This window comes from Neoarius graeffei, chromosome 25 (assembly GCF_027579695.1).
Source record: "Neoarius graeffei isolate fNeoGra1 chromosome 25, fNeoGra1.pri, whole genome shotgun sequence".
NCBI lineage: Eukaryota > Metazoa > Chordata > Actinopteri > Siluriformes > Ariidae > Neoarius > Neoarius graeffei.
This window is the reverse complement of record NC_083593.1, coordinates 35,278,467-35,305,536: the sequence shown is the minus strand read 5'-3', so window position 1 is coordinate 35,305,536 and position 27,070 is coordinate 35,278,467. Positions and strand designations below refer to the sequence as shown.

The window sequence follows — 27,070 nt, the reverse complement described above, 5'->3', positions numbered from 1 at the left end:
ACATTCACACCTACAGTCAATTTAGAGTCACCACTTAACCTAACCTGCATGTCTTTGGACTGTGGGGGAAACCGGAGCACCCGGAGGAAACCCATGCGGACACGGGGAGAACATGCAAACTCCACACAGAAAGGCCCTCGCCGGCCACAGGGCTCAAACCCGGACCTTCTTGCTGTGAGGCAACAGCGCTAACCACTACACCACCGTGCTGCCTCTATCTATATTTCTTTGTGCTAATTTGTTTCTGTTTATTATTTATATTATTTATATGAGTTGGAAGATATATACTGTGGGTGGCACAGTGGTGTAGTGGTTAGTGCTGTCGCCTCACAGCAAGAAGGTCCGGGTTCGAGCCCCGTGGCCGGCGAGGGCCTTTCTGTGCGGAGTTTGCATGTTCTCCCCATGTCCGCATGGGTTTCCTCCGGGTGCTCCGGTTTCCCCCACAGTCCAAAGACATGCAGGTTAGGTTAACTGGTGATTCTAAATCGACTGTAGGTGTGAATGTGAGTGTGAATGGTTGTCTGTGTCTATGTGTCAGCCCTGTGATGACCTGGCGACTTGTCCAGGGTGTACCCCGCCTTTCGCCCGTAGTCAGCTGGGATAGGCTCCAGCTTGCCTGCGACCCTGTAGAACAGGATAGAGATAATGAGATGAGAAGAGATATATACTGTACTTCAGGTATAAACCGGTATCCTTGATGGTACCACCCCAACCATTTATGTTGTAATACAACAAACAGACACAAGGGGGCAGGAGAGGACTGAAGTTACATTTCTATTTTTAAATAAACAGTAGAACTCATTTTGCATGTATTTTTACTCGGTCTTATGGTTTCCCACTATAGTAATGTTTATGTCTGGTTTTGAACGGCTGTACCTATAAAGTTAGCCTCATGTAAAGAAGCTGCTGATGGCCCCACGTGTGGCCTGTAAAGGATGAAGTGTAAACCTGATCTCAGATCAGATTCTTCCTTCAAACCAGGAAACTGTGGCTTGTTCTGAACAGCGGATGCCTCTGATCACTTCACCTCAGATGTCGTTCATATAACTGTGACCTTTATTTATTATTAATTTTAATTTTTTTTTGCAACGCGAGTGACAAGGTCATCTCGTAAAAATGAGGTAAGCCCAACAAAACTTTGTCTTTAAGCGATGCTTGTCGGCACCTGCTTTTATTTTGATGAGACTTTTGGCTTTGATCTCAGCGCGCGCGCTGCTGTTCTCAAGCCTCATCTGTCTTCCTGGCTGAAAATAAAACTATAAAAACCACAGCAGTGCCTTTCCATCAGCGGATGGGTCCAGTTTTTGCATTGTGTGAGACAGTTATTACATCTGTTAACCTGTTAATGTGTTTTTTTTAATTGTTTATACACTCCAACACTGTAACTTTGAAGGGGAAACTCTTTAGGGAACAGTTACTGCATTGATTGTTCACACTAAAAGTCTATCAGTTAGAGCAAGTGGGAACTTTAACAGCTGCCAGATTCAGTTCAATCCAGTATTCTGTGAACATAGATATTATCACAAAGCTACTGAACAGAAATTAAACTGATGAAGCAAGGTGATCAGAGGTGATAGTGGCGAGGAAAAAAAAAACTTCCTGAGTTGACATGAGAAAGAACCCAGACTCAAAAGGAAACCAGCTTCTTACTGGGTTTATAAATCACTACACATCCTATATGTATTATGTGTGCTATTCTACTATGAAGTAGCTACTAAGTGAGTTGAAAGGATGTTCAGTATGAACAAGTTGTGAAAGAGTCTGGGGATGGGCTCATTCACATCCGACGACAATCATTATGATTACAGCAGCAGCTTTTAGGTACAGATCTAGAAGAAAAAGCCTTTATTTGTCACATTTGAGCACAGTGACATTCTTTCTCTGCGTTTAACCCGTCTGAAGCAATGAACACACACACACACACACACACACACACACACACGTACACTACCGTTCAAAAGTTTGGGGTCGCTTTGAAATGTCCTTATTTTTGAAAGAAAAGCACTGTTCTTTTCAATGAAGATCACTTTAAACTAATCAGAAATCCACTCTATACATTGCTAATGTGGTAAATGACTATTCTCGCTGCAAATGTCTGGTTTTTGGTGCAATATCTCCATAGGTGTATAGAGGCCCATTTCCAGCAACTCTCACTCCAGTGTTCTAATGGTACAATGTGTTTGCTCATTGCCTCAGAAGGCTAATGGATGATTAGAAAACCCTTATACAATCATGTTAGCACAGCTGAAAACAGTTGAGCTCTTTAGAGAAGCTATAAAACTGACCTTCCTTTGAGCAGATTGAGTTTCTGGAGCATCACATTTGTGGGGTCGATTAAATGCTCAAAATGGCCAGAAAAATGTCTTGACTATATTTTCTATTCATTTTACAACTTATGGTGGTAAATAAAAGTGTGACTTTTCATGGAAAACACAAAATTGTCTGGGTGACCCCAAACTTTTGAACGGTAGTGTACACAAGTAAGCAATGAACACACACACACACATACCCAGAGCTGCAGCGCCTAGGTGCCTTGCTCAAGGGCACTCCAGCCATGAATATAGAGGGAGGGCAAAGTGCTGTTCATTCACTACCCTCATCCACTCATTTACCTGGTGGTCCAGGGAATCAAACCAGTCCCAAAGCTGCTTCTTTAACCTTTAACCTTCTCTAACCACTAACCACCCTAACTATAGTATCCAGGTAAGATTATCCACTAAAGAAAGCTTAAGGCTTGGGTATAAATCATTTTGAGGAAGTGCAATCTGATATCCATGCAGAGTAGCAGAAGGTGAGTCACAAGTGCAGAAAACTCGTATGCTGGGATCAGACAACACAATATTTTTGTCTTTCATGTTGGGCATCATGTCAGATTAGTCAATCACAGTATCATCCGCAACAAAATCAGACTGAATTCCTGTAGTCTGATCCTGGCATTGACCTTCAGTGGTTTAAAACGGTGTACACTGTAATTGAACTGGATTAACACACCCAGAACAAATACACTTGATTGAACAGATTTCCCAACCTGGCAACATGAGCCACACCATCTCAGGATCATTTGCCTGAGTTCACGATGCCGGATTGTTTTTATCAGTTTGAATGTGCTTATTCATGAAGGTAACCCCCAGTTAATGTCCAACACAGGCTACAGAGACTGAAACACAGCCATGGGAGCTCGATTACATTCAACCTAACCATTTCCTCCACAGTTTGAGGAAGTGAATACAAATCAACTGTGGTTAAAAAGAAAAAGTCAGGTGTCACTGGCTTTCTCACATACAGTGGGGCAAAAAAGTATTTAGTCAGTCACCAACTGTGCAAGTTCTCCCACTTAAAAAGATGAGAGAGGCCTGTAATTTTCATCATAGGTACACTTCAACTATGAGAAACAAAATGAGAAAAAAAAAATCCAGAAAATCACATTGTCTGATTTTTAATGAATTTATTTGCAAATTATGGTGGAAAATAAGTATTTGGTCAATAACAAAAATTCATCTCAATACTTTGTTATATACCCTTTGTTGGCAGTGACAGAGGTCAAACGTTTTCTGTAAGTCTTCACAAAGTTTTCACACACTGTTGCTGGTATTTTGGCCCATTCCTCCATGCAGATCTCCTCTAGAGCAGTGATGTTTTGGGGCTGTCGCTGGGCAACACGGACTTTCAACTCCCTCCAAAGATTTTCTATGGGGTTGAGATCTGGAGACTGGCTAGGCCACTCCAGGACCTTGAAATGCTTCTTACGAAGCCACTCCTTCGTTGCCCGGGCGGTGTGTTTGGGATCATTGTCATGCTGAAAGACCCAGCCACGTTTCATCTTCAATGCCCTTGCTGATGGAAGGAGGTTCTCATCTCATCTCATTATCTCTAGCCGCTTTATCCTGTTCTACAGGGTCGCAGGCAAGCTGGAGCCTATCCCAGCTGACTACGGGCGAAAGGCGGGGTACACCCTGGACAAGTCGCCAGGTCATCACAGGGCTGACACATAGACACAGACAACCATTCACACTCACATTCACACCTACGGTCAATTTAGAGTCGCCAGTTAACCTAACCTGCATGTCTTTGGACTGTGGGGGAAACCGGAGCACCCGGAGGAAACCCACGCGGACACGGGGAGAACATGCAAACTCTGCACAGAAAAGCCCTCGCCGGCCCCGGGGCTCGAACCCAGGACCTTCTTGCTGTGAGGCGACAACGCTAACCACTACACCACCGTGCCGCCCTGGAAGGAGGTTTTCACTCAAAATCTCACGATACATGGCCCCATTCATTCTTTCCTTTACACGGATCAATCGTCCTGGTCCCTTTGCAGAAAAACAGCCCCAAAGCATGATGTTTCCACCCCCATGCTTCACAGTAGGTATGGTGTTCTTTGGATGCAACTCAGCATTCTTTCTCCTCCAAGCATGACAAGTTGAGTTTTTACCAAAAAGTTCTATTTTGGTTTCATCTGACCATATGACGTTCTCCCAATCCTCTTCTGGATCATCCAAATGCTCTCTAGCAAACTTCAGACGGGCCTGGACATGTACTGGCTTAAGCAGGGGGACACGTCTGGCACTGCAGGATTTGAGTCCCTGGCGGCGTAGTGTGTTACTGATGGTAGCCTTTGTTACTTTGGTCCCAGCTCTCTGCAGGTCATTCACTAGGTTCCCCGTGTGGTTCTGGGATTTTTGCTCACCGTTCTTGTGATCATTTTGACCCCACGGGGTGAGATCTTGCGTGGAGCCCCAGATCGAGGGAGATTATCAGTGGTCTTGTATGTCTTACATTTTCTAATAATTGATTTCTTCAGTTGATTTCTTCACACCAAGCTGCTTACCTATTGCAGATTCAGTCTTCCCAGCCTGGTGCAGGTCTACAATTTTGTTTCTGGTGTCCTTTGACAGCTCTTTGGTCTTGGCCATAGTGGAGTTTGGAGTGTGACTGTTTGAGGTTGTGGACAGGTGTCTTTTATACTGATAACGAGTTCAAACAGCTGTCATTAATACAGGTAATGAGTGGAGGACAGAGGAGCCTCTTAAAGAAGAAGTTACAGGTCTGTGAGAGCCAGAAATCTTGCTTGTTTGTAGGTGACCAAATACTTATTTTACCGAGGAATTTACCAATTAATTCATTAAAAATCCTACAATGTGATTCCCTGGATTCTTTCCCCCCATTCTGTCTCTCATAGTTGAATTGTACCTATGATGAAAATTACAGGCCTCTCTCATCTTTTTAAGTGGGAGAACTTGCACAATTGGTGGCTGACTAAATACTTTTTTGCCCCACTGTAACTTTTACTTGATTTAGTATTTTTTAATTGTGGTTTCTTATATAACAAAGCTTCAGAATGGATTCTTCATGTAGGATTCACATGCAGTCTGAAATGTGTGGGCATAGATTCGAAGCCTGATTGTAAATTTTCCAACGCCTAAAGCTAATAAGTAACTCTTATTTGATTTGTGTGCATGTAAATTTGGAAACTGTTCAACTAATAACTGTGCCTCTGTATTCTGAATGATGGTGGTTCATCTTAAAGCTATTATGGTAATAATTACTAAAATTATAACCAAACCAGAACCAGGACTGACAAGCATGCAAATAACATGTGACATTAAATAACTATTAAATTAATACAGTGCAAGCTAAAGACTTGCTCATAAATGCTTGTATTTTACTGTCTATAAATAAGAGATTATGCAACAGTACAACTATGTTGAACTAATGTAACTACATCACGACATGGATATATTTCTATTGCAATTATTGCTATCAAATGTCACTATGTGAGAGTGTGCATGTAAACAGATCTTTAAAACTAAACCCAGAAACAAACCTAAGAGCCCAGCCACAAAGCCAGTCTGCTTTGTAAGCGGATGAAAAATCGGACTCTCTAGCACGTATGTCATGCACTCAGGCCACCAAAACAGACCGTAAGAACTAACACATTATCTCTACATCATCAGAGGTCTAAAACAATTAGATATCCAGTGTGTGTGAGAATGAGACTTCAAATAATTATGTACGTACGTTGGAAAGCAAGTTAACAAATGTTCCTCAGCTCACAGATGATGGAGAAACTGCATGAAAGTAAGAACAACCACACAAAGCTGACTATAGTGGTTATCATTTATATTATAGTGTTCATTATATAATCATGACCTGATTATGCTGTTTATTTATTTGATTAGTATTACAATTGTGACAGTTGTAATCACTTCAGGAACACTGCTGTATCAAGATTGATAAACTATAAAATGTAAAATCAGACCTTACAATGATGAACAGTAAGAACCAGTCTATGCATCCTTATATGGGCATGTGTGTGACGGAGGGTTGTTTTTATATCTAGGTGGGGACCAAGGTTCCCAAAAGATATGAATATGTGACAGTTTTACCTGCGCCTGGTTCCTACAAGCAAAATGGATTTTCCATAAACTGCAGCTTTGATTAAAAAAAAAAGGAAACAAAAAAGGAGCCAAAAACAACAACAACAACAAAAACCACTTGATCTTCTGTTTGTAAGGTTAAGGTAATGGTTAGATGTAGGTAAAGCTTAACATTAATTAGCTGCATTAATAATCATGTTGGTGGTGTGTGTGGGGAGCGGGGGGTGGTGGTGTCAGAAGTGGCTCAATGGGTTAAGGCTCTGGGTTACTGATCGGTGGGTCGGGGATTTAACCACCAAGTTGCCACTGTTGGGCCCTTGTGCAAGACCCTTAACCATATCACTTCAATCTAACCACATCGACCCCACATATAGTGGGAAAGAGATGGAAGAAGAAGAATCATGTCAGTGGAAGGGCCACGCAAATAGAGTAAGGCCAAAGTGCGCGTGTGTGTGTGTGTCATTCTGTAACCAGTGTCTGCAAATAACCACAATTTCCTACTCTTTAGTGCAGGAGAGATTAAACCATCATAAACCAAACCAATAAAAGCATTTTTAATGTAGTTCATTTCCGTGCAGGCAAAAGAGGAAGTCTTTTGCACTGTCGAACACTAAAGGAATGCTTCAGTGTTTCTGCATTTTTTTAACTGCTTATATCACTCGATGTCTCTCTGTCGTGCATTACTCTCACCTATCTTTCTAAAAAAAACTTCCTCTGTATTACCATCTCAGATCCTCTTTTAGCACCACTATGTCTAGTTGGCCAATACACAGCAAAATCCCCAGTGTTGAACTAACACCCAGAGTGTTGATTTAACACCCTACTATGTTTATATGTGTACAATTGAACACAAATGAACTCTGAAAGTGTTAATTCAACACTGGGGAATTTGCTGTGTATGAGTATGGTTAGAGACCAGAGCTAGCTAGTGCTTTGTAGAAATATCCACTTATTGAACTTGCATGCAAGAATGCATACTCAAGCTTTGAGTTTAGTCCTTATCAAGTCATTGTTTTCTCTTCAGAAACAGGCTGTCATGTCAGCGGAAGTCAGGAGGTGCAATATTACGGTTGAGACAATTGCAGAGGAAGAGGGAAACCTGCTCCCACTTCCTCCTGTGTGTTTTTCTACATGTTTTTAATGTGCATGTAAGAGGACAATTCTGATGATGGTAGCCTGCGAGTCATTGTCCTGATTCAGCCCAACATCGATCACCAGCTATTAAAGGGGAACTGAAAGCAAATTTTTTATCATCAAGATTCTATTTATCTCATTTTATAAAATGTAGGAATGCATTTCTGACAGTTATTTTGTCGCTGTTATAGCAGGTTATGAGTGTTTGAAATATGCTCTATAATATATCAGTCCATATGTCAAAGCAATGGCCGTAAATGAGATTCGCTGAGACCTGTGCGAGACATTGTAGGACGGAAGTAAAACGTACAGCGGAAATCAAAGTGACCAACATCTGCCGACATTGTCAAAAGACGCGCACGCCCTCCTTCGAATGCTGACGTAATCAAGCCGGAAGTTTTCCCTGTGTCTGAAATCGCTCCCTACTCACTATATAGGGCATTATATAGTGGGGACGCCATTTTGTAGTGCCGTCCGAAACCTTAGTGAGGATTATGTGGGAAATGCGCTCAGTATAATATGTATTTATCACAAAAATACATGCATGTATTTATTATTTTGAAAACCCACCAGCTGCCTGATCTGGCACGTTTTAATTGTGCGACAGTAATGACGTAAATACCAGCGCGACGGACTCGTCCTTATCCTGTCGTCTTTCCAACTCTTCTCTACTCTACATTGGCTCGAAGTCGTATGGAATAATCTCCATCACTGATGAAGCTGGCAAATCTCGAAATTAATCTAAATTGGAATGATATGGCGATCTGACCGCTGTGTAAACAGTTTTCAAAAAGGCGCTGACACTTCACGTTTGAAGTCTCGCACAAGTCTCGTGAAGATCGCGCGGATAAGCGACGCCTACCGTGGACCATACGAACTACATTCGACATGGCTAAAAACCGAAAAGGCCGATAAGCGTAATATAATATGCCAATACGAGTCACGATATAAGGTTAATAAAACCGAAAACGTAATTGAATAACACGTTAATTGAGAAATAAAGCAAGTTTGAAAATGACTTCAGTTCTCCTTTAATGCATACTTGAGGCCTTTTTAATGATAAAGAGCTGTTTATCTCTCTGCATAATAAGTATGATTGAAATGGGAGAAGTAATGGTTCATAATTTCTCCACCCTGTCTCCTCTGTGCTCAGTGAGGTGAGCTTGTGCCAGGCGCGAGCTACTGTCATGCTGTATGATGACGCCGGGAAGCGCTGGGTCCCTGCTGGCACTGGAGGTCAGACTGTGAGCAGGGTGCACATCTACCAAAACCCGAGTAACAACTCCTTCAGAGTGGTGGGCCGAAAACTGCAGACCGATCAGCAGGTACACAGTAATAAATGTGAATCAGAACTTCAGGTCCAGTTATTACTGTTATGAAGCATTGTATGTTGGCTGAAGTAGAAATGGTATGGATGGTAATGGATCTTGATATAGGGTTTATCTGAATGTCGAAAACAGCTGCTGCTCTTGCTGGGGTTCTGAAAAAATGTACAGTATATACTGTAATGTTTATTAGCGTTTGGACAATGTGGTCGCAAATATTGTCAGTAATTTTACCATAATGATCAGTACCAAGTCATTGTATCTCATTGTATAGCAGCTTTAATGATAGTATTATCATAAGCAATATTATAACAATATAATATCAGTTACATCAAGGTAAACGTGCATGTGTCACCACTACTATAGATTGACCCACTCCATCATTATTTACGGTCATAAAAAGATGACTGGGCTATATTTTTGTGCAATTTCCCTCCTTTAATTATCCATCGATTTTTACAGACAAGGAATAAGCTTACAGTTTTGAACTATAATTTTTAGCTAAATGTGAGTATTTTTTATGAGCAGTTTGTTAAGAAATGTAAATATACAAACAGTGTCATTGATCATGAAAAGATCTTTAAGTGTGGTGATATATTTCTGCCATAGTGTCTACCCCCTAAAGGTATTCATCAGGACACATACAATATACACTATTTATTCTATCCACATTCACTGGATATGAGCAATCGTGTGCTCTGATTGGCTGCTCTACTACCAGGCTATCAGCTCGTATACCGTGAGTAGAGAAAAACAAAATGGCGGAGCGTCTTGCTGAACCAACCAAGGACGAAATAAAAACGATACTTGAAAACAACCCCCCCCCCCCCCCCCCCAAAATACAAAAAAGAAACAAAATATGAAATAAAAGTATTTTATGTTAAGAATGTTTTTTTATTTTTCAAGAATTATTATTACAGCATTTTTCACAAATTGCTACTGTCATTTCGCCGATTTGTTCACATTCTAAGTGGAAATGATTTTGTCAGATGTGTTGTATAAAGTTTTATTTATTGAATTTGCTAAAAATAAAAATGCTCTGTTTGTCAAAATCCAGTGAATGTGGATAGAAGAAAACAGTTATTCCACTCAATCTCATCGTACACGACTTACAGCTCACATACAACTCGATTTCGTGGAAAACCTGTTAAATATATACATGTTTTATTTAATTAAATTAAATTAATACAGAACAACAGGGATAATTATTCACACGCAAAAACAAAGAGACCTGGTGTACATACAGTATCAGACTAATAATGTATACAATTTAGTATAAAAATGAAGATCTTTTTCTTCTTGGTATTATTTGCCTCCTGTGAGAGTCTGACATTGCGTTATTGTGGTGTTTCTCAGAAGCACTACAAAGTTTCGTATCCTTTTTTCAGTGGTCATTAAAGGTAATTTATTAGGCATTCATGAACACTTTAGGGCAGGGTACTAATTTTACAAGTGTATTTTTTTAAACCAGCGATTCTTTGTTCTGTGCTGCGAAGAAACAACAGAGGAATTTGTGTGCAAGGGAAATAGAGTGTCATTTTGTCTACAGTTGGTGGTTTTGTCTTTTTGTCAGTCTTACAGTTTGCTGTCAATATTAGATTTCCTGTGTCTGCGTGTAAGTACTGAGACTCACGCTGCCACCAGCACCAGATTTAATTAGGCATTTTTCAATTCCTATTTTGTACTAAACACAGTGAGCAAAGCATATTGGTGCTGCATGTCAGGTCCAAATGCATCTGCAGTTTATCACATGTAAAAAAACGAAACAAAAAACCTCTCATGACCTGGGGTAACTTAATGGCTATGAACCTATTCGCCACACTTATGGGAACAGAAAGATATGTTAGACTGGAAATTATGACAAGGTTGGTAAATATTTATTTTCTAATTTTCCCTTTTCACAAATAAGCACTGAACATCCGACACATGCCACCCCTGCATAATGGAGTTAACTGGGTTCTTCCAAATGAAAGAACTTGTTCATACAGTGGTGCTTGAAAGTTTGTGAACCCTTTAGAATTTTCTATATTTCTGCATAAATATGACCTAAGACATCCATCAGATTTTCACACAAGTCCTAAAAGTAGATAAAGAGAACCCAGTTAAACAAATGAGACAAAAATATTATACTTGGTCATTTATTTATTGAGGAAAATGATCCAATATTACATATCTGTGAGTGGCAAAAGTATGTGAACCTTTGCTGTCAGTACCTGGTGTGACCCCCTTGTGCAGCAATAACTGCAACTAAATGTTTGCGGTAACTGTTGATCAGTCCTGCACACCGGCTTGGAGGAATTTTAGCCCGTTCCTCCGTACATAACAGCTTCAACTCTGGGATGTTGGTGGGTTTCCTCACATGAACTGCTCGCTTCAGGTCCTTCCACAACATTTCGATTGGATTAAGGTCAGGACTTTGACTTGGCCATTCCAAAACATTAACTTTATTCTTCTTTAACCATTCTTTGGTAGAACGACTTGTGTGCTTAGGGTCATTGTCTTATGACCCACCTTCTCTTGAGATTCAGTTCATGGACAGATGTCCTGACATTTTCCTTTAGAATTTGCTGGTATAATTCAGAATTCATTGCTCCATCAACGATGGCAAGCCGTCCTGGCCCAGATGCAGCAAAACAGGCCCAAACCATGATCGTACCACTACCATGTTTCACAGATGGGATAAGGTTCTTATGCTGGAATGCAGTGTTTTCCTTTCTCCAAACATAACACTTCTCATTTAAACCAAAAAGTTGTATTTTGGTCTCATCCGTCCACAAAACATTTTTCCAATAGCCTTCTGGCTTGTCCACGTGATCTTTAGCAAACTGCAGACGAGCAGCAATGTTCTTTTTGGAGAGCAGTGGCTTTCTCCTTGCAACCCTGCCATGCACACCATTGTTGTTCAGCGTTCTCCTGATGGTGCATGAACATTAACATCATGAACATTAACATTAGCCAATGTGAGAGAGGCCTTCAGGTGCTTAGAAGTTACCCTGGGGTCCTTTGTGACCTCACCAACTATTACACGCCTTGCTCTTGGAGTGAGCTTTGTTAGTCGACCACTCCTGGGGAGGGTGGTCTTGAATTTCCTTCATTGGTACACAGTCTGTCTGACTGTGGATTGGTGGAGTCCAAACTCTTTAGAGATGGTTTTGTAACCTTTTCCAACCTGATGAGCATCAACAACGCTTTCTCTGAGGTCCTCAGAAATCTCCTTTGTTCATGCCATGATACACTTCCACAAACTAGGGCTGGGTATCACCAGATACCTCACGATACGATACTATGGCGATATTTTGCCCACGATAACGATAATATCACGGTACAGCGATTCTGCGATAATCGATATATTGCAAGAAATTTCAACCACATCACGATATCTGTGTCACTGAAGAAAATCAGAATTTATTGACCACTGTAAAATTACATTTCATATACATAACTACACACTCTTGCCAGACATATATTTGTCTCTATTCCACTGCTGGCAAAACCAAGAGTTGCTTCACTACAACATACAGAAAATTCCCATTTCTGTGCTAGTATTATCAACTTTTCTGTAAGCATGGACACATCAGTGCTGCTTAACAAGCAGAATCAAATTGTTTTATGAAAACTTAAAACTTGCACTGCAGACTGCACATACATTTCAGTGCTAACACTAATATCAATTTGTTCTTTGAAAACTTGAGAACATATACCTGAGAACATTTAACTTGTGCTTATTTTGCAGGAACAACACACTGTCTGAAACACATTGAAAAGTACAGTGGGCATCTTAGTCTCCCTGAGCACAATTATGAAACAAAGTGCAGTGTGGGTCAGCGTCCACACACTGAAACTGAACTGAAACCTCAGTGAATCATGTTTCTTCTGAACTTAGCGTAAATACTCAAAATAAAATGCAGTGTCTCACACACACTAAAATTGAAAATGCAAGATAAAGTGCAGCTTCTTGCCTTTGGCCTTAAATGACAAAATTAAGTTCACAGTTACAGTAAGTCACACATCACTGAAGTAGACGGGAGGACTTTGGCGCTGTCCAGTGTAGTTTGCTTCGGGTCGGGTTTTGGTGGCTCCGGCTGAGCTAATATGTCGGGGTGGTGTCGTGCTAAGTAAGTTCGCAAGTTTGTTGTGTTACCTGAATATCTAATTGGAGCGAAACAGGTTTTGCAGAGTGCGTACTCTTTGTCCGGCTCACTGTTTTTTCTCCTTTCCTTTGCAATCCAAAGTGCCTCCAAACATCTGCCTTAAAGTTCGGCGGCGTCTCTAGGTTTACGTTAACAGCCATGCTTGCTTGTTTTTTTTTCCTCACTGCAACCGCCGGGGAGAAAAGAGAAGATGAAGAGTGCCTCGCAGTGAGGGAGCGGCACAGCGACACCTCGTGGAGCGGAGGTGCGGAAGTCGTACTGGATTTACAACCCGTCTGAAACATGATTTATTATTTGAAAAAATATCGATATTCAAATTTTGAGTATCGATATTGAATCGGAAGACAAAGTATCGCGATATATCGCCGTATCGATATTTTTGCACACCCCTACCACAAACATGTGTTGTGAAGATCAGCCTTTGATAGATCCCTGTTCTTTAAATAAAACAGGGTGCCCACTCACACCTGATTGTCATCCCATTGATTGAAAACACCTGACTCTAATTTCACCTTCAAATTAACTGCTAATCCTAGACGTTCGTATACTTTTGCCACTCACGGATATGGATCATTTTCCTCAATAAATAAATGACCAAGTATAATATTTTTGTCTCATTTGTGGAACTGGGTTCTTTTTATCTACTTTTAGGACTTGTATGAAAATCTGATGATGTTTTAGGTCATATTTATGCAGAAATGTAGACAATTCTAAAGGGTTCACAAACTTTCAAGCACCACTGTAACTGACAGATTGTGATAAAACTGCAGGTCCAGTTGGATCTGTCATGGAGTCCAGATATGATTTGTGTGATTTGTGCATTCTTGTGTGATCAAGAACATACAGACCAAAGTTTGATTTTTTTTTTTTAGTCACTCTTAAACCCAGTTAAAGCAGTGCATGTGAGACGTGGAGTTTTCCTTAATCATGAGGAGGCCAATTTGCTGCACGCTTCCTGCTGTGAACAGAACTATTAATATGCAATAAACAATTACAAGTATGCTTGCTACGTTTCCTTTTTCAGGTTGTGATTAACTGCCCACTTGTGCGAGGCATAAAGTACAATCAGGCCACTGCAAATTTCCACCAGTGGCGAGATGCACGGCAGGTGTGGGGCCTAAATTTCAGCAGTAAGGATGAAGCTGTACAGTTTGCTAACACCATGATGCATGCACTAGACGTGCTCAGTGGTGAGACAAATTCCAGACACACTATTACTACCACTCAGTATATACATATACAAGCTATTATGTTGCTATTAAGTATGTCTGTCAGTTAGGGACTGTATTTTTCAGAAGCTAGTATTATATTGGTGTGTTGATGGAATTTATTATATTATATTATATTATATTATATTATATTATATTATATTATATTATATTATATTATATTATATTCTGTTTCATAGGTGCAGCTCCCCCTCAGCCTCCACCGAATGGCCCGAGTGTTGAAGAGCAGAAGAGGTACTCGCTCACCACTGCAGTGCACACAGTGACCTCAACTCAACTCCATCACCACACAGTGACTCAGCACAGCTCATTATTGAAAACAGTCTTCCTGGTTCACTAATACACACTCACTCAGTATAGACTATTTATGTACTTCGTTGGCTGGAAATACATACTGCATTGAATATCTGCATGGCATTACCTCATTCTAGCTCTTTCCTAAAGGAAGTGAACTGAATTTACTCTCTGGATTCTTACATACGGTATATAAATATTTTATATCACATAAACCACATTGGGTTAAAAAAGAACCCCTCTGTTCGTTATCATTCATATTCAGATGGATTTTACGCTTTTTAGGCTATCTGACATCCAACTGAACACTTTTCTTCTGTAACCTTTACGGTCTTCATAATTTTTTTTGTTTGTTTGTTTAAACTCTTCCAACACACAATTCAGCCAAATCTCCAAAGGCTTAATATTCACTATACGTGCTCACCACATAGGTTCAAACAAAATGGCCTTTTGTAAATGTACTTAGTGCACATAATGCCAAATAGACATTTCTGATAAGTGTTTGTTAAAAACAATTAACTAATAATACTATATATATTATGTTAGTTTTTTTGAAACATTGTTTTTTTACAATTAATGACAAAATTATTACAATCTAAAAAAAACACAACGTTACGCAAATAACACACATTTCTTTACCCCCTTTTCCTATGTCAAACAGCACAAAGGAAACTTAGTTGTAATTTAGGAATTGTGTGTTTTGATAGACTTGGGATATTTAACTAAAAGTAGAGTATGGGATCTTTTGCTTTTCTCATCTCATCATCTCTAGCTGCTTTATCCTGTTCTACAGGGTCGCAGGCAAGCTGGAGCCTATCCCAGCTGACTACGGGCGAAAGGCGGGGTACACCCTGGACAAGTCGCCAGGTCATCACAGGGCTGACACATAGACACAGACAATCATTCACACTCACATTCACACCTACGGTCAATTTAGAGTCACCAGTTAACCTAACCTGCATGTCTTTGGACTGTGGGGGAAACCGGAGCACCCGGAGGAAACCCACGCGGACACGGGGAGAACATGCAAACTCCACACAGAAAGGCCCTCGCCGGCCACGGGGCTTGAACCCGGAACCTTCTTGCTGTGAGGCCACAGTGCTAACCACTACACCAGTGTTTCTCAAGCACTGGGATGCGGCCCATTAGTGGGCTGCGAAGCGCCATCTAGTGAGCCATGAAATTTTTTCAAGTTTGAATCCAAATACTAAATACAACCCCAATTCCAAAAAAGTTGGGACAAAGTACAAATTGTAAATAAAAACGGAATGCAATGATGTGGAAGTTTCAAAATTCCATATTTTATTCAGAATAGAACATAGATGACATATCAAATGTTTAAACTGAGAAAATGTATCATTTAAAGTGAAAAATTAGGTGAAATTAAATTTCATGACAACAACACATCTCAAAAAAGTTGGGACAAGGCCATGTTTCCCACTGTGAGACATCCCCTTTTCTCTTTACAACAGTCTGTAAACGTCTGGGGACTGAGGAGACAAGTTGCTCAAGTTTAGGGATAGGAATGTTAACCCATTCTTGTCTAATGTAGGATTCGAGTTGCTCAACTGTCTTAGGTCTTTTTTGTCGTATCTTCCGTTTTATGATGCGCCAAATGTTTTCTATGGGTGAAAGATCTGGACTGCAGGCTGGCCAGTTCAGTATCCGGACCCTTCTTCTACGCAGCCATGATGCTGTAATTGATGCAGTATGTGGTTTGGCATTGTCATGTTGGAAAATGCAAGGTCTTCCCTGAAAGAGACGTCGTCTGGATGGGAGCATATGTTGCTCTAGAACCTGGATATACCTTTCAGCATTGATGGTGTCTTTCCAGATGTGTAAGCTGCCCATGCCACACGCACTAATGCAACCCCATACCATCAGAGATGCAGGCTTCTGAACTGAGCGCTGATAACAACTTGGGTTGTCCTTCTCCTCTTTAGTCCGAATGACACGGCGTCCCTGATTTCCATAAAGAACTTCAAATTTTGATTCGTCTGACCACAGAACAGTTTTCCACTTTGCCACAGTCCATTTTAAATGAGCCTTGGCCCATAGAAGACATCTGCGCTTCTGGATCATGTTTAGATACGGCTTCTTCTTTGAACTGTAGAGTTTTAGCTGGCAACGGCGGATGGCACGGTGAATTGTGTTCACAGATAATGTTCTCTGGAAATATTCCTGAGCCCATTTTGTGATTTCCAATACAGAAGCATGCCTGTATGTGATGCAGTGCCGTCTAAAGGCCCGAAGATCACGGGCACCCAGTATGGTTTTCCGGCCTTGACCCTTACGCACAGAGATTCTTCCAGATTCTCTGAACCTTTTGATGATATTATGCACTGTAGATGATGATATGTTCAAACTCTTTGCAATTTTACACTGTCGAACTCCTTTCTGATATTGCTCCACTATTTGTCGGCGCAGAATTAGGGGGATTGGTGATCCTCTTCCCATCTTTACTTCTGAGAGCCGCTGCCACTCCAAGATGCTCTTTTTATACCCAGTCATGTTAATGACCTATTGCCAATTGACCTAATGAGCTGCAATTTGGTCCTCCAGCTGTTCCTTTTTTGTACCTTTAACTTTTCCAGCCTCTTGTTGCCCCTGTCCCAACTTTTTTGAGATGTGTTGCTGTCATGAAATTTCAAATGAGCCAATATTTGGCATGAAATTTCAAAATGTCTCATTTTCAACATTTGATATGTTGTCTATGTTCTATTGTGAATACAATATCAGTTTCTGAGATTTGTAAATTATTGCATCCCGTTTTTATTTACAATTTGTACTTTGTCCCAACTTTTTTGGAATCGGGGTTGTAGTTAAGATGTCGTAGTGTCCCAAATCCGGTAGCTGGTTTGCCGTATACTTTTGAAGTGGAATAAATACATCTCATCTCATCTCATTATCTCTAGCCGCTTTATCCTGTTCTACAGGGTTGCAGGCAAGCTGGAGCCTATCCCAGCTGACTACGGGCGAAAGGCGGGGTACACCCTGGACAAGTCGCCAGGTCATCACAGGGCTGACACATAGACACAGACAACCATTCACACTCACATTCACACCTACGGTCAATTTAGAGTCACCAGTTAACCTAACCTGCATGTCTTTAGACTGTGGGGGAAACCGGAGCACCCGGAGGAAATCCACGCGGACACGGGGAGAACATGCAAACTCCACACAGAAAGGCCCTCGCTGGCCCCGGGGCTCGAACCCAGGACCTTCTTGCTGTGAGGCGACAGCGCTAACCACTACACCACCGTGCCGCCCTTTTGCTTTTGAATACATAAATATTATGAACATTTCCTGCTCAGTCATGCCTCAAAACAGCCTTTGCATTTTCTCAACAGAGCTCAGGAGCAGCAGGAGAGAGAGCGACAGGAGAAAGAGAGACAGGAGAGAGAGCGGCAGGAGAAAGAGAGACAGGAGAGAGAGAGACTGGAACAGGAACAGCTAGAGAGGCAGAGACAGGCTGCTGCTCTACCAGCTGCACCTCCCGCTCCTCCTTCAGCTCCAGCTCCTCCTCCCCCTGGAGTTCCGCCTCCACCTGGTCCTCCACCACCTCCCGGGCCTCCCCCACCTGCCCCGCCACCACCACCCTCTGGCGGGGCTCCACCTGCCCCGCCACCACCACCTTCAGGAGGAGGAGGAGGAGGTGGTCTTGGTGGAGCTGGGGGACTAGCATCAGCTCTTGCTGGTGCTAAACTCCGTAAAGTGTCCAAGGTAAATATATATGAGTGTGTGTGTATATATTGCATCCTGAGTATATATTCTGTACACTGAGTGGCAAAAAAAAAAAAGGCTGAAGAATATCATAGCTTCTGTAGTTTGTTGCAATGGGTCTTATATAAGTGAGATGAATGTGTAGTAATAATGGTGTGGAGAGTAGTAAATGTTAACATGGTAGTAATGGGATTCAGTATGTTGTAAATGAAGCTAATAGACGGCTCTCCCCTGGGCATGTAGGAAGAGAGTGGGTCTGCTGCTCCAGCACCAAAAGAAACCAGCTCAAGCTCTGGAGGAGGAGGAGGAGGAGGAGGTGGTGGTGGAGGAGGAGGGTTGATGGGCGAGATGAGTGCAATTCTCGCAAGAAGGTTAGTATACAGCAAACTCATGATTAATGTGTCTATATTTAGAAAATAAAAGCTCTGTTTGCAAGATTAGCTTGCAAGCATAATCCTAAAAAAGGGTTTTGGCAAGAAAGATCATCAGAATGTATGTTTGTGCATGTTGCTCTCATACCTAATCAATATACAGTCAGATCAGCTCTCAACAGAGGTTTATTTATTTATTTTTTAATGTTCGATACAGACAGATTTCACTTATAGATATCAGTATTTTAGCGGTATAAATAACCAGTTGGATAGAACTGGTTACGTCAAAGTTGTTTCCTGGCTTGTCTGTACCTTTTAGACTTCTATCTGTTATTGAGAGTCACATAAACACAGAACCTGGAATACACATGCAAGTGTTTTTATTTTAAAAGCCTTGTCCAAAATCCATAAGAGTGGCCCAAAAAAATGCACATGCCATGGTATACAGAGACAAAAAATATTATACTTGGTCATTTATTTATTGAGGAAAATGATCCAATATTACATATCTGTGAGTGGCAAAAGTATGTGAACCTCTAGGATTAGCAGTTAATTTGAAGGTGAAATTAGAGTCAGGTGTTTTCAATCAATGGGATGACAATCAGGTGTGAGTGGGCACCCTGTTTTATTTAAAGAACAGGGATCTATCAAAGTCTGATCTTCACAACACATGTTTGTGGAAGTGTATCATGGCATGAATAAAGGAGATTTCTGAGGACCTCAGAAAAGCGTTGTTGATGCTCTTCAGGCTGGAAAAGGTTACAAAACCATCTCTAAAGAGTTTGGACTTCACCAATCCACAGTCAGACAGATTGTGTACAAATGGAGGAAATTTAAGACCATTGTTACCCTCCCCAGGAGTGGTCGACCAACAAAGATCACTCCAAGAGCAAGGCGTGTAATAGTTGGCGAGGTCACAAAGGACCCCAGGGTAACTTCTAAGCAACTGAAGGCCTCTCTCACATTGGCTAATGTTAATGTTCATGTGGACAAGCCAGAAGGCTATTGGAAAAATGTTTTGTGGACGGATGAGACCAAAATACAACTTTTTGGTTTAAATGAGAAGTGTTATGTTTGGAGAAAGGAAAACACTGCATTCCAGCATAAGGACCTTATCCCATCTGTGAAACATGGTGGTGGTAGTATCATGGTTTGTGCCTGTTTTGCTGCATCTGGGCCAGGATGGCTTGCCATCGTTGATGGAGCAATGAATTCTGAATTATACCAGCGAATTCTAAAGGAAAATGTCAGGACATCTGTCCATGAACTGAATCTCAAGAGAAGGTGGGTCATGCAGCAAGACAACAACCCCAAGCACACAAGTCGTTCTACCAAAGAATGGTTAAAGAAGAATAAAGTTAATGTTTTGGAATGGCCAAGTCAAAGTCCTGACCTTAATCCAATCAAAATGTTGTGGAAGGACCTGAAGCGAGCAGTTCATGTGAGGAAACCCACCAACATCCCAGAGTTGAAACTGTTCCATACAGAGGAATGGGCTAAAATTCCTCCAAGCCGGTGTGCAGGACTGATCAACAGTTACCGGAAATGTTTAGTTGCAGTTATTGCTGCACAAGGGGGCAGGTACTGAAAGCAAAGGTTCACATCCTTTTGCCACTCACAGATATGTAATATTGGATCATTTTCCTCAAAAAATAAATGAGCAAGTATAATATTTTTGTCTCATTTGTTTAACTGGGTTCTCTTTATCTACTTTTAGGACTTGTGTGAAAATCTGATGATGTTTTAGGTCATATTTATGCAGAAATATAGAAAATTCAAAAGGGTTCACAAACTTTCAAGCACTATATATATATATATAATGTGTGTGTGTATAAAAAATAGCATTTCGATGCAAACAGGACAAAACTGGCACACGTCTAAAATCAGCAACACAGTGGCATAATGAAAGCAAACTAAAGTTGTGCCTACCTAAAACTATAAGCATCATGTCTTTTGTAATATGAAAAAACTTTGTCTCATGCTCAGTTCGTTTTGTATCCTTCCTGTACAGGCGCAAGGCTGCAGATAGTCCAGTGGTGAAAAAAGAAGAGAGCAATGTAATTGTTCTTTTTCATATAAAATAACCCAGAATGGCTTCAATAGATCATTTCAATTATACTGTATACAGTGCTGTAGGGAAATCAACTCTTTTGCTCTTGCTTACAGGATAATCCAGCATCCTCAGAGAACAAATCAGAAGGTCAGAGTTGTAAGCAGACTTAAAATCTCTCTTCTACCAGCCCATTTCTCTTTACAGTAATGTAAATCTCTCATTTACCCCCCAGTTTGCAAGCCTTGGGAAAAGTCTGGTACCCTCCCACGGTAAAGTCTGCATATTCGACTTTTTCACTCTGTTTCTCAACTTAGGGCAGGGTATTGAGTAAAGAAAGGAAGCCTAGAAATACTGACAGCAAGAGAATATAGATACAAGAGCCGAGATAGTGAAAGAGAAACACAGGTCATTACAGTTCAACTAAAACTTTCGGTGTTAATTGAATTAAATACTGCTGTTTATTTCACACAGATCTAATTCTGGTCCCAAGAGTTTTGATAAGACTCCTAGTCCAGCATCAACTCCATTAAGCAGGTACTCCTATTCCTGTCTCTCTCTCTTTGTCTCTCTCTCTCTCTCTCTCTCTCTCTCTAGTTCTCTCTCTCTCTCACACACACACACACACACACACACACACACACACACACACACACACACACACAGTCTCTGTGTGCGTGTGTGTGTGTGTGTGAAGGGAGTGGTGCTTTTGCTTCATCAAGCTAAATGCTCACTATCGTTTTATTTACTTTCTGAGCTTCAGTATGGACCGATTCTGTCTCTATCTTAAAAATACTCGGCACAGCCATGTTTCTTTCTTGAGTCTGGCTGAATCTAATGGTCAGTAGACAAAGCAAATGAGTCATTCAAACTCCTTGTTGTTTTATGTTATCGTCTGTGCGCACCTTGGTCATGTCTGGAAACTCGCATATTAATTACTTTGCCTAAACCAGAGATGATGTTTGGACTTTTGTTTCATCTCTGCACCAAAATCATTCAGACAGCATATGTGAAAGGAATAATCCAACTAATTCAATTTATCAACCACATCTGTAGAGTATGGCCAGTTGGGCAATAATTTTACATTTTGCTTGTTTTGAGAAAAGAATGCAAACCTATATATGCTAAACTCATAATAAAAGTTTAATCTGGGAAAGTAAACAACTTTTTACTCTTTTCTCAGCACAGGGGAGTGTGTTAATATTCTTTGTACACTCAAAAAGGGGTCTCATCTCATTATCTCTAGCCGCTTTATCCTGTTCTACAGGGTCGTGGGCAAGCTGGAGCCTATCCCAGCTGACTACGGGCGAAAGGCGGGGTACACCCTGGACAAGTCACCAGGTCATCACAGGGCTGACACATAGACACAGACAACCATTCACACTCACATTCACACCTACGGTCAATTTAGAGTCACCAGTTAACCTAACCTGCATGTCTTTGGACTGTGGGGGAAACCGGAGCACCCGGAGGAAACCCACGTGAACACGGGGAAAACATGCAAACTCCACACAGAAAGGCCCTCGTCAGCCACGGGGCTTGAACCCGGACCTTCTTGCTGTGAGGCGACAGCTCTAACCACTACACCACCGTGCCGCCCCACTGTAGATTCTGTACTGATTATAAGAGTCACCTTTTGCTATGGCTGTGAAAAACAGTAAATTCCATATAGTATATGAACAGACTGAGTCATCTTCCATCCATTTACTTCTATCACCAGGCAAAGGCCAGGCAGTAACGTGAGTGACACGGCCGCCCGAGAGAGCATCGATATGGAGAAATTAAAGCAGGTCAGCTAATATACCATTGCATTAATTATAGATGAGGCATCACATTATCTTCTGTTCCATGTGCAAAAACTGATTTTGTGTTATTACAGGAAATCCTGCAGGAGGTGCGCAAGGAACTGCAGAAAGTTAAGGATGAAATTATTGCAGGTCAGTTCTTTAACTCAGAATTTCTTCTTCTATAAACTATATTACTTAAATATTGGCTTTTAAGATTTCGGAAATCTTTAGACATTTATGTTACCTGAAATGTCATGTATAAATACATTTAAATGGACTTTCCTTCACTTCTCTGAATAATGAAAGCGTGGTTTGTCTATTGCCTCTTTTACCTACAGCATTTATTGAAGAGTTGCAGAAAACAGGCGCCCCCTAGTGTCACAATGATGAAAGAGCTTCTGCTTTGCAATAAAAAGTCCAAACAGTGTTGCACATACAGTACACCCATTTAAGCAAATTCTTACAAAAAGGCATTTCTTTCATGTTCAGCTTTCCAACTGCCCTGTAATGATCTCTCCTATTTAGAAATGGGTGACAGATTAATGGAAAAAAAACAACATAGTCTCACAGTAAGGTGTTGAGTCACCACAAGGTGCCAGAACAGCTTCGATGCACCTCAGCACAGGTTCCACACGTCTCTAGAAATGTATTTGAGGGATGAATACTATTCTTCCCTCAAAGAGGACAAGTGGACTCAACCCAGGCGAGCAAAGTGCTTCTTGCACCATAACAGAAATTGTTTTTTCCTGTCATTTGTCACCCGTTTGTAAAATTCTCCAATCATACCGTCTGCCTTTTTTACAATAGCTGTCTCTTTTTCTAATATTTAAGATTTTCATATGCCTAAAAACATGCGAATCATCAGAGAGGCACATTATCCTTATGTCATACATCATACATCCCGTAGATCCATCTTATCTTCGGCCTTTCAATGAACTGTTCTTACATCCACATAACTGAAATGACAAGAAAAAGGTGACTCGGCATTCTTGTTTTTTTTCCATTGTTAATTTGTTGTTTTATTCAATAGTTACATAAGTGCAAAGTTATAAAATTAGCTCTTATCCAATTAGTGTTATATATGTTTTAAAATGAAGTACTTTTGCTGGTGAAAAGCCAGCTGTGCATGTGGTGATGAATTGTACGGTGAATGACATCTTGCTGAATTTTTTTTTTCTGCCTCAGGGATTAGCGGATGCTAATATGTGTATATTTACACATTTTAATTTTTATATTTTTAAATGACTACGATATGTTGCTCAAGCTATTGCTGTGTTTGCTTTTTGTAGTTTTATGTGCCTTTGTGTTTTTACAGGAAAAAATGATTACAAAAGACTTTTGCGTATGAAAAATGGGCTGTATTTCCAAACTTTGGTAAAATTATTGTTCAGTGGTACTGTTCAATATCTTGAGGTTAATGTGAGTAAAAATACCATTTGTTATTTCAGGGGTTCTGAAATACAACCAGAATTTATACCAATTGTGACTTAGGTTTTTTCTTTCTTTCTGTTTTTCCCCCCATTTCTAACAGCATATAACATACACTCAGTTGCCAGTTTAGTATGCATTAGATTAACCTATAGATTTACTATACATTTACTAAACAGTAACTGTCACCTTTGTCACCTTTTGTTAAGGTATAAATGATGCTTCCTTCACTGCCACGTAAAGGGATCACATACCACATATAGTACCTTAAATTGAACTAAAATAGACAAGGTGCATATATTTTTTATATATATGGGTGGCATGGTGGTGTAGTGGTTAGCGCTGTCGCCTCACAGCAAGAAGGTCCGGGTTCGAGCCCCGTGGCCGGCGAGGGCCTTTCTGTGTGGAGTTTGCATGTTCTCCCCGTGTCTGCGTGGGTTTCCTCCGGGTGCTCCGGTTTCCCCCACAGTCCAAAGACATGCAGGTTAGGTTAACTGGTGACTCTAAATTGACCGTAGGTGTGAATGTGAGTGTGAATGGTTGTCTGTGTCTATGTGTCAGCCCTGTGATGACCTGGCAACTTGTCCAGGGTGTACCCCGCCTTTCGCCCGTAGTCAGCTGGGATAGGCTCCAGCTTGCCTGCGACCCTGTAGAACAGGATAAAGCGGCTAGAGATAATGAGATGAGAGATGATATATATATATATATATATATATATATACAGTACTGTGCACAAGTCTTTGGCCCCCTATTTTTTTTCCCCATACAAACTTGGTTATAGATTTCTTTTTCATGACTTTTACATTAACCATAATGAAGGCTACTGGGTTTTGGTGCAAAATTAAGAAGCAAGTGTGACAGTCAAAGTGTCCAGAAGAACTGTGTCTGGTTGTGCAAGATGCTCAGTAAAACCTACAGCTCATTTCCTTATCAAACTGCACTCACTGTATCTGAGACTGCTATTTTTTTTTTTAAGTGAAGGGTTGTCTTACACCAAATATTGACTTTGTTTCATTTATTATGGCTTACTGCTGTTTATAGTATTTTTTTTAAATGTTGACATTTAAAATTCATTATTTTTAAGCCATATTTGGTCTACAGTATTTCTTTACACTTGCTTAAGACTTTTGCACAGTACTGGATACAGTCAGGTCCATAAGTATTTGGACAGTGGGGCAATTTTCATAATTTTGCCTCTGTACACCACCATAGTGGATTTGAAATGAAGCAGTCAATATGTGATTGAAGTGTAGAATTTAACAAAAATGTCACATTAAACCATTTAGGAATTACAGCCTTTCAATTTTTTTTTTTTACATAGTCCTTCAATTTTCTTAAGCTCAAAAGTAATCGGACAATTGACTGAGAAGCAGTTTCATGTGCAGTTATGGCCTGTTTCCTTGTTATTTCATGACAAATTATTGAGATAAAAGGTCTGGAATTGATTCCAAGTATTGAATTTGTATTTGGCAACTGCTCATGAGAACTATCAATAAGCAGTCCAAAGAAGTGTCAATGCAAGTGAATGAGGCCATCATGAGGCTGAAAAAACAAAATAGACCTATCAGAGATAGCAGAAACTTTAGGAATAACCAAATGAACACCTTGGTACGTTCTTAAAAAAGAGGAATTCAAAAGACTACAGAAGACAACTACAGTGGATGATAGAATTCTTTCCTTTGTGAAGAAAAACACCTTCACAACATCTAGCCAAGTCAAGGACACTCTCAAGGAGGTAGTCAAAGTCTACAATCAAGAGACGTCTTCATCTCTTGATTGTTTACCTCAAGTTTACCTCAAGATACAGTACCAGTGGACACACCTTCTAATTCAGTGTTTTTTCTTTATTAATTAAAAGTCACTTCATGTCTTAAAGTAATGATTGATGTTGTTTCTCTTTACTTAGTTGAGCGGTTCTTGACATAATATGGATTACTACAGATGTGGAATAAGGCTATTTACTGTATTTTTATTATTATTATTTACTATTTTCTGTTTGATCTCAAACACATTAAGAAGGTAAGAAACTGCACTAATTAACTTTTGACAAGGCACCTGTTAATTGAAAAGCATTCCAGGTGACGACCTCATGAAGCTGGTTAAGATAATGTCAGTAGTGTGTAAAGCGTCATCAAGGTAAACCGTGGCTATTCCGAAGAATCGAAAATATTAAACATATTTTGTTTTTAACACTTTTTTTGTTTACCACATAATTCCATATTAGTTCCAAATGTTATTTCATAGTTTTGATGTCCTCAATATTGTTTATGGTGTTTTTCATATGTAATCACAAACACAGTCATGTTGATTAATGATTCACATTAAACAACATTACAATGTTGAGCTTATTAAAAGTAAATTAAGCTAATTCTATTAAAGTAATAATCAGAGGTGGACAAAGTACCCAAGTTCATTACTTCAGTCAAAGTACAGATCCCACTGGTCAAATGTTACTCCAATACAAGTGAAAGTTGTCCAGTCATTTTTTACTGAAGTTAAAGCATTGAAGTACTTGCTTTTAAAAATACTTAAGTATTAAAAGTAGATTTTCTGTCAATGCATCGTTGTATTATTGCCACAACGCTTACAAAACCTAATGGCGTTGCCAAAGACAGAAATGTGAATTCACAAAATGAACGCATGCTGTGCCATCATGGTGGTTTAACGTTAAGCTACAGTGGTGCTTGAAAGTTTGTGAACCCTTTAGAATTGTCTATATTTCTGCATAAGTACTGTATGACCTAAAACATCATCAGATTTTCACACAAGTCCTAAAAGTAGATAAAGAGAACCCAGTTAAACAAATGAGACAAAAATATTATACTTGGTCATTTATTTATTGAGGAAAATGATCCAATATTACAAATCTGTCAGTGGCAAAAGTATGTGGACCTTTAGTTTCAGTATCTGGTGTGACCCCCTTGTGCAGCAATAACTGCAACTAAATGTTTGTGGTAACTGTTGATCAGTCCTGCACACCGGCTTGGAGGAATTTTAGCCCATTCCTCCGTACAGAACAGCTTCAACTCTGGGATGTTGGTGGGTTTCCTCACGTGAACTGCTAGCTTCAGGTCCTTCCACAACATTTTGATTGGATTAAGGTCAGGACTTTGATTTGGCCATTCCAAAACATTCACTTTATTCTTCTTTAACCATTCTTTGGTAGAACGACTTGTGTGCTTAGGGTCATTGTCTTGCTGC

General features: G+C 40.3%; 1 protein-coding gene across 1 annotated transcript; it reads left to right on the top strand.

Annotated features, from left to right (window-relative positions):
- The first annotated feature begins 897 nt into the window (after positions 1-897).
- vaspa (vasodilator stimulated phosphoprotein a) lies at positions 898-25,744 on the top strand. The gene is made up of 13 exons (XM_060908143.1): positions 898-1,121; positions 8,665-8,836; positions 14,012-14,177; positions 14,396-14,450; positions 17,861-18,233; positions 18,477-18,604; positions 20,616-20,661; positions 20,771-20,804; positions 20,890-20,926; positions 21,129-21,191; positions 22,375-22,444; positions 22,534-22,591; positions 22,780-25,744. Exons 1-13 carry the CDS (start codon positions 1,117-1,119, stop codon positions 22,815-22,817), a joined length of 1,245 nt encoding a protein of 414 aa, XP_060764126.1. The 5' UTR covers positions 898-1,116; the 3' UTR covers positions 22,818-25,744.
- Positions 25,745-27,070: the final 1,326 nt, after the last annotated feature.

Coding starts and splice junctions, on each gene's coding strand:
- vaspa (XM_060908143.1), top strand. Junction 18,234..18,476: donor AACTCCGTAAAGTGTCCAAG/GTAAATATATAT, acceptor CTGGGCATGTAG/GAAGAGAGTGGGTCTGCTGC. Junction 18,605..20,615: donor AGTGCAATTCTCGCAAGAAG/GTTAGTATACAG, acceptor CTTCCTGTACAG/GCGCAAGGCTGCAGATAGTC.